This window comes from Phyllobates terribilis, unplaced genomic scaffold (assembly GCF_046119375.1).
Source record: "Phyllobates terribilis strain yellow unplaced genomic scaffold, ASM4611937v1 Scaffold_7__3_contigs__length_470593459, whole genome shotgun sequence".
NCBI classification, from domain to species: Eukaryota; Metazoa; Chordata; class Amphibia; order Anura; family Dendrobatidae; genus Phyllobates; species Phyllobates terribilis.
Window position 1 is genome coordinate 254,671,351 of NW_027362767.1, and position 13,252 is coordinate 254,684,602.

At 42.9% G+C, this 13,252-nt stretch overlaps 1 protein-coding gene across 3 annotated transcripts in view; it reads right to left on the reverse strand.

Moving 5' to 3' along the window:
* LOC141154411 (ficolin-2-like) overlaps nt 1-13,252 on the reverse strand; it is a 49,315-nt gene that overhangs the window by 12,031 nt on the left and 24,032 nt on the right. The window contains exons 2-6 of one of the 3 annotated variants that reach the window (XM_073640319.1): nt 6,743-6,856; nt 4,500-4,544; nt 4,141-4,215; nt 3,790-3,917; nt 3,036-3,165 (exon numbers count right to left, since the gene is read on the reverse strand). In XM_073640319.1, the coding sequence (XP_073496420.1) occupies nt 3,036-3,165; nt 3,790-3,917; nt 4,141-4,215; nt 4,500-4,544; nt 6,743-6,856 (492 nt within the window). Of the gene's footprint in view, nt 1-589; nt 1,367-1,547; nt 1,657-3,035; nt 3,166-3,789; nt 3,918-4,140; nt 4,222-4,499; nt 4,545-6,742; nt 6,857-13,252 lie in introns of those variants that run through there. The other 2 variants (XM_073640318.1, XM_073640320.1) reach the window with 2 other exon arrangements.

Here is a 13,252-nt window from a genome sequence, read left to right on the forward strand (position 1 = left end):
TTTGCTACATACAACTCCATTAGCAAGTCAGTTAACTCTCTAAGCTTTGAATAGTCCTTGCTAGCTATTTTAGGAAAGTCTTCTATTCTCTTAAACAAGGCACTTTCTATAACCTCTACGGAGCCGTAGCATTCATCAAGTCTATTCCAAATTCTTTTGAGTCCGACATCTGGACAATTTACATCAATGTCTCTGATTCTCTTTGCGTGCTCGGCAGACTCACTTCCTAGCGATTTTACCAGGAGATCCGTTTCTTCGCTACTTGATAGACCTATGTCTCTGATGGCGTTTTGGAAGGCGGCTCACCACGCTCTGTAATTTTCAGCGCGATCACTGAACTTTACAAGTCCCTTAGTGACCAACTCACGTCGAGCAAGGAACTTGGCAAAGTCTATTCTAGAACGGTTGGCGTTGATACCAGTTGATGGTGTGTTGTCAGAGTGCATGTGTGCTGTGTGGTCATACCTGTTAGACGTCTCTGGTTGAGTCCAACTGGTGTAGTACCTCTCTGAGGCAAAGGGAGTCTCTCTAAGTTGGGGCCAATTCTGGATCCTCTGCTCTGGAGAAAGATTATTGTATTCAGTCTTACCCCTATATGTACTCTCTTGTCCATGGCAGGGCAACTGATAGCTGGCTTTCTGGCAGTCCGGATAATCGGGCTGGCTTGTCTTGTTGACAAAATGTACTCCCTCCGGCTTTAGGTCTGGGTGGCCGTCTGCTTTGGAATGTTGCTGGACGTACTCTGAAGTGCGCTGCAATGAATCGTGAGGGTCTTGCTGTGGACCTAATACACTGCTGCGTCCGCTGTGTTCACTGTCAAAAGATATGGCATCCTCTAACGCTTCAGCTTCTGCTATGGCTGCTGCTGTTTCTTTCTCGATAGCAAGCCTCTCTAACGTTGCTTCTAAGCGTGCCTTTTCTATTGCTCTTTGTGAATCCAGGGAAGCTTGTTGGCGTGCTCTTTCTGCCTCCAGGGATGCTTGTTGTAGTTTCAATTGGATCTCTTCCTCAGCAAAGGCGGCTCGTGCTTTCGCTGCTTCTGCGCGGGCAATGGCGGCGGCATTGCTGACGGATGATGCCTTTGAGGAACCAACTCGTGATCTCGTCTTGGTAGAGGATGCTCGTCCTTCAGACATGATGTGACCGTTAGAAGACAGCTGCGATATCCGTTGCGGGCTCCACGTGGATAATTGCGGGCGTCATATAGTCAGATCATCTGAGCTTATTCTTAGCAGTTGTTTCACTATTCTGTCCTCACACGATAGCACGGTGTGCAGTGAGACATCCTGTCTTCTTTAAGAAAAAGAGAGGCTGTGAACTTGTAACCTTCTTTTATTGATTGTAGATTTGACAGGAAAGGGTGAAACTATAGGATATAATAACAAGGTATTCAGAAAATATACTGTACAATACATAGATACAGGTAATCTGCAATACAGTGTAACATGAGGTAATACAAACTGATGACACCTATTTAATACATCAACATACTTCTAATGTGCATTGTACCTCTTACACTGCATACTAACACATAGATAGTAGCTTACCAACTATGCTTAGGACAGGCTGTTTGAGGAGCATAAGACAGGAGATGAGTGGTCTGATACCTCTTCAAGAGAATGCAGGAAATGGCTGCTGGTATTTCTGCAGTGTCATAATATCAAGTCCACAATGCATTGCAATATTCCGAGAATGCCTCAGAAACTCCCAAAATACATTGCAAACTGAAACTAAAACATTTATATTAAATGGTCAGCAGATGGTGCTGTTACCAAACAAACAAAGCTCAATACATAAGAATGTGTAATGAACATAGACATGTATTTCAATGGCCTGGCTTTATTGTCAGGACAGGACACACTTCACAGGTGTGCCCTGTCAGGTTTAATAAGTGGGACTATCAGTTGTGTTGTGCAGAAGTCAGGTGGATACACAGCTGATAGTCCTACTGAATAGACTGTTAGAATTTGTATTATGGCAACAAAAAAGGAGCTAAGTAAAGAAAAACGAGTGGCCATCATTACTTTAAGAAATTAAGGTCAGTCAGTCCGAAAAATTGGGAAAACTTTGAAAGTGTCCCCAAGTGCAGTTGCAAAAACCATCAAGCGCTACAAAGAAACTGGCTCACATGAGGACCGCCCCAGGAAAGGAAGACCAAGAGTCACCTCTGCTTCTGAGGATAAGTTTATCCGAGTCACCAGCCTCAGAAATCGCAGGTTAACAGCAGCTCAGATTAGAGACCAGGTCAATGCCACACAGAGTTCTAGCAGCAGACACATCTCTACAACAACTGTTAAGAGGAGACTTTGTGCAGCAGGCCTTCATGGTAAAATAGCTGCTAGGAAACCACTGCTAAGGACAGGCAACAAGCAGAAGAGACTTGTTTGGGCTAAAGAACACAAGGAATGGACATTAGACCAGTGGAAATCTGTGCTTTGGTCTGATGAGTCCAAATTTGAGATCTTTGGTTCCAACCACCGTGTCTTTGTGCGACGCAGAAAAGGTGAACAGATGGACTCTACATGCCTGGTTCCCATCGTGAAGCATGGAGGAGGAGGTGTGATGGTGTGGGGGTGCTTTGCTGGTGACACTCTTGGGGATTTATTCAAAATTGAAGGCATACTGAACCAGCATGGCTACCACAGCATCTTGCAGCGGCATGCTATTCCATCCGGTTTGCGTTTAGTTGGACCATCATTTATTTTTCAACAGGACAATGACCCCAAACACACCTCCAGGCTGTGTAAGGGCTATTTGACCAAGAAGGAGAGTGATGGGGTGCTACGCCAGATGACCTGGCCTCCACAGTCACCAGACCTGAACCCAATCGAGATGCTTTGGGGTGAGTTGGACCGCCGAGTGAAGGCAAAAGAGCCAACAAGTGCTAAGCACTAAGATGTGTTAATTCATAGTTTTGATGCCTTCAGTGTGAATGTACAATTTTCATAGTCATGAAAATCCAGAAAATTTTTTAAATGAGAAGGTGTGTCCAAACTTTTGGTCTGTACTGTACATGTTCCTCTCTTGAGCGTTACCTGAGGATGTGATTTTGTAAAGATTTTCATTCCCCAACCAGAACTCATTCATGCGGTTCCCAAATCCAATCTTGTATGCATTCCAATCACGAAAGAAATCCACCGAACCATCCGAGCGCCTCTGGAAAACCTGGAATAGAAGAGGAAAGATCAGCAATTGGGAAAGTGGCATCATTACTAAATCTTCTCCACACCCCTCCTTATCCCTGTCCTCCTTCTCCAGACCTTCATTCATGCTGCCCATTGTCCTCCCCCCATGCTCCGGCCATAATTCTTATGCATTCTAAGATTGGTGATCGTCTGTAATTTGTAGTTGAACCTGGAAGCGAATGTTTAACTTCCCAGTAGCGCCACCACAGGAGAAATGAAGTATTATAGGGTTCGTATCAAATTCACTGGGCAGCTTATGAAATACATGACAGTCTCTCTGCCCTTATCGATATGTACGTCACTTGACAAATGGTAAGGTTTTAATATTAGTGTTAGGACTGTCCCATAAGGGTTGCCGTGACATGGCGGGATTGCTTTTACATTATTTTGATCAAAATTATGTTAACTAAATACCCTTCATTATTTATTATTATTTTTGCACTGTGCGATTTACCCATTTACTTCCAGTTACTTGTATATTTTGCTTGTCTTTGGTTTTTCTTTGTGAAACCAAACAATGCCTTAATCTTGTTTGTGAATTATTTAGCGGCTTAATCCGTAACCCTGACTACCATCAAATCAAGTAAACTCTCCACTGACTTACGATCCAGCCTCCTCCATCTGTGTGCATATCACACAGCACCTTCAGGGGGGTCTTTCCGTCAGGGAATATTGTATACCAGTCACTTAATACTTCTCCCCGCTCTTGCAGCTCCTTGCAATCCCTGGAACCTGGAATAATATAAAAAAGAATAAAGTGTTGGAGAGCTTTATACACAGTAAACAGAGCTGCGGTGTAAAGCATGGGGGAGGAAAAGAGCAAGTGTCTGAGCATCTGATTAGGCAGAATGAGGATTTTAGAACCCCAGTATGCAATGCATGTAATCTAGACCCCCCTCATAGTGTGTGATAATGGAGCAGTGCAATCTATCATATTCCAGATGTCTCTACTCACGATATTCTTCTGTTATTCCTGAGGTTCCACGTTGTCCCTTTTCTCCTTTTATTCCAATGTCTCCGGTCTTCCCAGCTTCACCTGACCAAGGAAGTTAAAGACGTATCACTTATTTTGGATTTTCTGAAGTCATTTGCCACAATAAGTCCTGTTGTAGCCCAGGCAGACCTGTGCATATGGCTGTGCAATGGATCCATGTTATATCTGCTGTGGGTACTCAATGTGCCCAAATTTGTAATACATCTAGAGTGTCCTATGTTTGTCAGGGCATGCTGGGGGTTGTAGTTTCTAAGTAGCTGGAAAGCCACCGGTTGGAGATGACCTCTATTAAAGATGACCCCGATAATTTTACACATCACCTTTTTCTCCTTGGGGTCCGGCTTTTCCTGGCTTTCCATCGATTCCTGGAAAACATAAGAAGTTTTCATGAACACTAAGCCAGCACATCTGCTGAAGATTACCCTGCTGAATTTTACGGCCCTCACAGCTAAGCTCAAAGGATGGAGAAAGAAGGCCACCATTGTCATCCATTTTTGAGGCAATGAAGAACTGTCTGATCGCCTGGTCCCCCCCTACAGATATGGCCATTCCTCTTACTAATCTCCAATTCTATGAGTCTTGGGTGTGTTATGTCCGTATATTCCCACCAAGCGTGTATTTGCCATAGGACCAGCCCATGTGGACACTATGGGGTCTTAGTAGTGTGGGCACTCCCTTTGATATTTGGTAGAGAGAACTACATTGGAAAATTATCTTGTTAGGAAATGAAGGGGTCTAGAGGTTATAAAGATGAGGGGAATGGAGGCAAACATGGCACTATGCCCTCCTGTCTATGGTGGCAAAACCCAGCACCATAATGGGGTACATATACGACCAAAAGTCTTGCATTTTTTTAAAAAAAGTGTGATTACGTCTGTCTGGTTGTTGTGATGCCATTTCCCCGGTGATGAATTGAAAGTGCATGAAGTTGTCATCATACAAGACCTTAATTTTAACCAAAATGCTTTTGAATATAGGTATGGTCATTTAATTAAAGAAAACTGACTGCCATAAGTTTTGCATCTACTATTTATTGATCACAACATAGAGAGTAATTCATTGCTTACAATGCCATAACTTAGTATTTTGTAGCATAACCTCTTGCTTTAATTACTGCACCACACCGACGGGGACATTGAAGCCACCAGGGTATTCAAGACATCTTGAGGGATCTTACTCCATTTGCAAATCTGCAAACAATCCATCTTTATTGCTATGGATACAGGCCCCAACTTGTCACCCTAACTCATCCCAAAGGTGCTCTATAGGGTTTAAATCAGGTGATTGGCTTGGCTATTGCAACAGGTGAACAATTTTCTTTGCTATCCAATTTCTGACTAAATTGGATGTGTGCTTAGGATCATTGTCTTGCTGGAATTTCCATCCCCTGCTTACTTTGGTTTTACCATGTGCTAGCGTTATATTCTCTAGTATATCCTTGTACATGGTAGTTTTCATATTTCCATCAATTCTATGCAGAGGGCCAATGGCAGATGCAGAAAAGCAGCCCCAAGCCATGACATTGCCTCCTCCATGTTTCACTGTAGGTGTTTGGTACCTTCCATCATTACGCTTTCCAATTGGGCAATATATATAGTGCTGCCATCGCTACCAAACAAATTGAACTTGGATTCATCCAACCACAACACCTTAGACCAATCTGTCTCTTTCCATTGGCTGTGTTCTTTGTTCTTTGGCAAACTCAAGTCAGATCTTCCTGCTCTTTTCAGAGATGAAAGGCGTCTTGACTGGAACTCGTGCATTCAGCCCTACTGCTCTTAGCCGTCACACCACAGTTTGGCGACTCACTTTTACCCCATACTATTCATTCATTTCATGCGAAATCTGTAAGGCATTTTTATGGACATCAGATACGGAATTTTTCTTAATAATGTGATCAACTCTGGAGGACGTTTTCTCTGGTCGTCCACGTCTAGGTTTGTCAGTTGTTCCACAACCTTCTTTTTCTTTCTTTCTTTAATATACGTGACACTTGACTCTGAGAACAGGTGAATTCCATAGGTACCTCATTTTGCCTGTTGCCCGACTTCACTCTCAGAATAATAAGCTTCCTGACATCTGGTGATAAATTTGGCTTTGTTTTTGCCAGGTTTTAACCTAAAAACACACACACATAGGAAAAAAAATAAAAAAATTAGCCAAAATACGACTACCCATGACAAAATATGCAAAACATTTGGCCCAGCAAATGTTGATAACTAAAACATTAAGGGATAAAACAATGTCAAACACAATTTTCGTCCTTATAGCTGACAACCATTTGCTTCCGGTTTACTAAAATCACCAGGAAAATGGCATCACAACAACCAGACAGAAGTAATCACACTTTAAAAAAAAAGCAAAACTTTTGGTCGCCACTGTATCCCATAAGATAAACAAATTCTTACATTGTGGTAGGAAAATCCACATGACAGCCCACATGCATGCACTAGGCGCTAGCAAATCAAACTTTATTCGTTACACAAATGGAAGTAGCTGCAAAAAATAAAATGTGAAAATACATCTCTACAGAAAGCCACAAAAAAATAGGAATAGCAATCACCAGTTAGTCCGGCTGCTCCAGGGTCTCCTTTATGTCCGGATGGTCCTGGAAGACCGGGACAACCTCTGATGATGGACAACTTGTCAGAGCTGCCAAGTCCTACAATATTCACCTCTAGGAATAGAAGTAAGAAAATAGGTTATAAAAGGAAATACATACATCCATGATCCTTTCATCACTAGCAAAGTTTCCTCTGTCTGACCACAACTTACTCACATGCTCTTCCCTCTCCTCTCCAAGTGCACAATCCCCACTCCACAAACTTGCACACCCTCCCAGAAATCTCAAACACCTTGATTTACACTCACTTTCTAAGTACCTTCTACCTCTTGCAGACATACAGTACAGACCAAAAGTTTGGACACACCTTCTCATTTAAAGATTTTTCTGTATTTTCATAACTATGAAAATTGTACATTCACACTGAAGGCATCAAAACTATGAATTAACACATGTGGAATTATATACTTAACAAAAAAGTGTGAAACAACTGAAAATATGTCTTATATTCTAGGTTCTTCAAAGTAGCCACCTTTTGCTTTGATGACTGCTTTGCACACTCTTGGCATTCTCTTGATGAGCTTCAAGAGGTAGTCACCAGAAATGATCTTCCAACAATCTTGAAGGAGTTCCCAGAGATACTTAGCACTTGTTGGCCCTTTTGCCTTCACTCTGCGGTCCAGCTCACCCCAAACCATCTCGATTGGGTTCAGGTCTGGTGACTGTGGAGGCCAGGTCATCTGGCGTAGCACCCCATCACTCTCGTTCTTGGTCAAATAGCCCTTACAAAGCCTGGAGGTGTGTTTGGGGTCATTGTCCTGTTGAAAAATAAATGATGGTCCAACTAAACGCAAACTGGATGGAATAGCATGCCGCTGCAAGATGCTGTGGCAGCCATGCTGGTTCAGTATGCCTTCAATTTTGAATAAATCCCCAACAGTGTCGCCAGCAAAGCACCCCCACACCATCACACCTCCTCCTCCATGCTTCACGATGGGACCCAGGCACATACAGTCCATCCGTTCACCTTTTCTGCGTCGCACAAAGACACGGTGGTTGGAACCAAAGATCTCAAATTTGGATTCATCAGACCAAAGAACAGATTTCCACTGGTCTAATGTCCATTCCTTGTGTTCTTTAGCCAAAACAAGTCTCTTCTGCTTGTTGCCTGTCCTTAGCAGTGGTTTCCTAGCAGCTATTTTACCATGAAGGCCTGCTGCACAAAGTCTCCTCTTAACAGTTGTTGAAGAGATGTGTCTGCTGCTAGAACTCTGTGTGGCATTGACCTGGTCTCTAATCTGAGCTGCTGTTAACCTGCGATTTCTGAGGCTGGTGACTCGGATAAACTTATCCTCAGAAGCAGAGGTGACTCTTGGTCTTCCTTTCCTGGGGCGGTCCTCATGTGAGCCAGTTTCTTTGTAGCGCTTGATGGTTTTTGCAACTGCACTTGGGGACACTTTCAAAGTTTTCCCAATTTTTCGGACTGACTGACCTTCATTTCTTAAAGTAATGACGGCCACTCGTTTTTCTTTACTTAGCTGCTTTTGTCTTGCTATAATACAAATTCTAACAGTCTATTCAGTAGAACTATCAGCTGTGTTTCCACCAGACTTCTGCACAACACAACTGATGGTCCCAACCCCATTTATAAGGCAAGAAATCCCACTTATTAAACCTGACAGGGCACACCTGTGAAGTGAAAACCATTTCCAGTGACTACCTCTTGAAGCTCATCAAGAGAATGTCAAGAGTGTGCAAAGCAGTCATCAAAGCAAAAGGTGGCTACTTTGAAGAACCCAGAATATAAGACATATTTTCTGTTGTTTCACACTTTTTTGTTAAGTATATAATTCCACATGTGTTAATTCATAGTTTTGATGCCTTCAGTGTGAATGTACAATTTTCATAGTTATGAAAATACAGAAAAATCTTTAAATGAGAAGGTGTGTCCAAACTTTTGGTCTGTACTGTAGGTTCCTTACACAATGTAGATGCTGCTGCTTTATATAACACCACAACAGCTGCAGCTCTCGAATTGGTTCCCCCTCACACATACCAAAACTCGCACAATCAACAGGCAACCATGGCACACCAGCCTGACTAAAGAACTGAGGCCGGCTTCAAGGTTGCTGAGCGGAGATGGAAAAGATCCCACTCCAACAAGTACTTCATCACATTCAAACAGTCCCTCACCATTTTCAAGTACACAATCACTGCAGCAAAACAAACTTACTTCTCATCTCTCATATCCTCCCTTTCTCACAAACCTAAACAGCTATTTAACACTTTCAATTCTCTCCTCCGTCCCCCAGCACCTCCTCCCTCTCCTCTCATCTCAGCTGAAGACTTTGCCTCATTCTTCAAGCAGAAGATCGATACAATTAGAGAAAGCTTTAGGCTACAGCCCCTCCTCATACTCAGCCTCCCTCCTTCATAATCAGCTTCTTCACCATTACTGAAGATCAAGAGTCCTCTCTAGTCTCAAGATCACATCTCACCACCTGTGCACTTGACCCAAATCCATCCCACCTCATCCCAAACGTCATCGCAGTCTTCATTCCAACCCTAACCCAGCTCTTCAACCTATCACTAACAACTGGTGTTTTCCCCTTATGCTTCAAATATGCCTCGATTACACCCATCCTCACAAAACTCTCCCTTGACCCATCCTCTGTGTCTAGCTATTGCCCCATATCACATCTCCCCTATGCCTCAAAACTACTGGAACAAAACATTCATCTTGAACTGTCCTCCCACCTCTCCTCCTGCTCCCTCTTTGAATGCTTACAATCTGGCTTCTGACTGCACCATTCTACTGAAACTGCCCTGACTAAAGTCACCAATGACCTACTAACAGCAAAATCCAAGCGACACTACTCTGTCCTCCTTCTCCTGGACCTTTCCTCTTACTTCGACACAGCGGACCATTCCCTCTTACTACAGATTCTCTCATCTCTTGGCATCACAGACTTATATTGGATGTTTTCATACCTAACAGACTGGACATTCAGCGTCTCCCACTCAAACACTACCTCCTCATCTTGCCCCCTATCTGTCGGTGTCCCCCAAGGCTCAGTTCTAGGACCCCTGCCCTTCTCCATCTACACCTTCATCCTGGGACAGCTCATAGAGTCTCACGGCTTTCAGTATCATCTCTATGCTGATGACACACAGATCTACCTCTCTGGACCTGATATCACCTCCTTACTAACCAAAATCCTACAATTTTGGTCCGCTATTTCATCTTTCTTCTCTGCTAGATTTCTAAAACTTAACATGGATAAAACAGAATTCATCATTTTTCACCCATCTCACTCAACCCCCTCAACAGACCTATCCATTAAAGTAAATGGCTGTCCACTCTCCCCAGTCCCACAAGTTCGCTGGCTCGGGGTAACCCTGGACTCTAATCTCTCCTTCAAACCACATATCCAAGCCCTTTCCACTTCCTGCCAAGTCCAACTCAAAAATATTTCCCAGATCCACACATTCCTTACTCAAGAATCTGCAAAAACCCTAGTGCATGCCCTCATCACCTCCTGCCTCGACTACTGCAACCTCCTGCTCTGTGGCCTCCCTTCTAACACTCTCGCACCCCTCCAATCTATCCTAAACTCCGCTGCCCGACTAATTCACCTGTCCCCTCTTATTCCCCGGCCTCTCCTTTCTGTCAATCCCTTCACTGCCTCCCCATTACCCAGAGACTCCAGTTTAAAACCCTAACCATGGCATACAAAACCATCCATAACCTGTCTCAACCATATATCTGTGACCTAGTCTCCCGGTACCTACCTGCACGCAACCTCCAATCCTCACAAGATCTCCTGATCTACTCCCCTTCTTATCTCCTCTTCCCACAATCACATACAAGATTTTTCTTTCTTGGAAACCTTCAAAAGGAACCTGAAGACCTACCTCTTCCAACAAGCCTACAACCTGCAGTAACTCTTGTTTTACCATACTTCTACACGGCCAACTCTCCCCTCATCTACTGCATCCTCACTCATCCCTTGTAGACTGTGAGCCCTCGCGGGCAGGGTCCTCGCTCCTCCTGTACCAATCGGTGACTTGTATTGTTTAAGATTATTGTACTTGTTTTTATTATGTATACCCCTTTTCACATGTAAATCGCCATGGAATAAATGATGTTATAATAAGTAATAATAATAATAATAGTTAATAAAATTAAAAAAAGTACACATTCTAATAATATTGGAAGAATGCAATACTCAAAAAAAAAAACTACACTATTTAGATATAAACGTAACTGTGCTATTCCACGGGATTAATCCAGCACAGAATCCACCCCCGCCCCCCAATAAAAAAATAGTGATAAAAAAGGCAATTACAAAATGTGAGGCAAAAAACACTACAATTTTTAGACAACTATGTGACCATAATAACCTAAGGAATTAACTCAGTAGAGAAAAAAAGTCCTCTTTTACTATACTTGTGGCAAAAACAAAAGTTATATCAATTGCATGTATGTCCTCCCAGTTTCATAAATAGATCATTAAAAAACTTGTGCTGGTAATTACAAAAAAAAAATGGAAAAAGCAGACTGCCCCTAAAAAAAATCTGACACAAGGTGACACAAAAAATACACTTTTTAGGTAACCATGTGACCATAAAAAAATGAAAATGTAATTCAGTACAATAAAAAACAAATCCCAAAAATAGTTTTTTACTATATTTGTGGCAAAATTAAAAATGTTCTATATGAATGTCCCAACAAACATCAAGCAAAAAGTAACATGTCTTTTACATGAAACATGGCGTCATACAGTTATGCTACTGAAATGTAGATAGTAGCGATAAGCAGCTCGATTCTGGCTGCCCGGGTTCTCGGTCCACTACGGTCCTCTTTGGCACTCTCTTCACTTCGGTCCCCGGCATCCTGGGCGACTCTAGATCTATCTGACGGAGATTCCATGACATCGTGGAGCGATGCATGTTGTGACGTCATTTGAGATCTAGTCACTAGGCCTCACGTGACATCGTGGCGTCTGATAAACACCAGAAGAGTGAAGACTGGATGTTACAGAGGACCAGACTGGATGACAGACAAGGGCAGTGCAAATCGAATTGTTAATCTCTAGTGGAGAGACAAAAATAAAAACTGCCCGGTTATTAAGAGGATAACTCCTATGGGCACCACGACTTACAGTAATTGCCTTTGTGCCTTAGGCTGAGTTTCTGCACTGCAACGAACAATTAAGTAGAGGCCCAGGGCGCACCAGATCCACCAATCACAGCACGGTATAAAGAAACCGGTGTAAAGAAACTGCCACAGAAGCTCCATTACAGGCTGTGTTCAGTTTGAAAAGTAACAGAGATGAGGATGAGAGGCAGTGCTTTTCTCTGTGCCCTCACAGAGTCAAACACCCATAATAACTCCTCGATTGCCTCTTCTGTCCCTCAGTGATCAACCTCGCCCCCTCACATTGCATGAGGGAGCTTTTTGGGGATTTTTTTCCCTCAGTAATCAGATATCCATGGGTAGCTTCAGTTGGATAGGTTAGGTACATTGTCGTTGTCAATGTGTTGCCTCCGGCTGTTAGGTAGTTTGTCGTCATGGATGTGTTGCCTTCGGTTGTTAGGTAGTTTGTCACCCTCAATGTGTTGAGAAATGGCTTAGTTGTAATAGCGGTCCCTATTACCTATCACCAAGCCAAAATTACCCCAGTTTTTGTCCGTCTTTTGCAATTCAACCCCTTGTTAATATTTTACTTAAAAAATGTTTACAAATCTACACCCTTGAAAAAAAATTGCCATTAAGAAGATCCTGGAGCAATTCAGAGGCAGGGTGAAATTCTGGTATAAAATGCCACATGAGCATTAAAATGTACAGGTTGTACACGTCTCGGACAAAATGTCTGGATCTAAGGGCAAGAATAAGTAAAATTATGCCCTCAGACTGTTCCCCCCTTCAAAACCGCAAGAGGTCTACCATGTGTATCTGGTTAAATGGAATGCCAGTGTATCCCAGTGCAACAGCTGGAGGAAGTAAAAAAAATATGGTACAAAAAATAATCTTTATACCTCATACAGGTTGCACTATATAGTTCAGCTGCCCCCGGGGGCCTACTTGGCCTGCCTAAAAAGTTAAAATTTCTATTTTTTGGAGAAGAGGTAGGAGAAGGTTTTTCCCCTTCTGGGGATATCTCCTAATTATTTCAGGTCAGCACTTCACTAATGAAGTACCACAATTCATAAAGAAAGTGTACAACATCCCTGAACACGAGCCTGCCTCTGGCAAATAAATGAATTATTAGTCAAGGACCCCGATATTAGGAGTTCTTTGTTAAAACACTTGCACCACTTTTTCCAAATGAACAATTGATATGTGTCCTCTCCAACAATCTTGTGGGAAGCACAAGGTGATAATGAGGGGCTGTTGTGTAAGGTGCCCCAGCGAGGTAGTCGTGAGCGAGCTGTAGCCCCTTCTCGCTATGGCACCCTACAGACAATACGTGTCCTCCCTCTGAAGTGTGGCTGTGTATGTAGTGC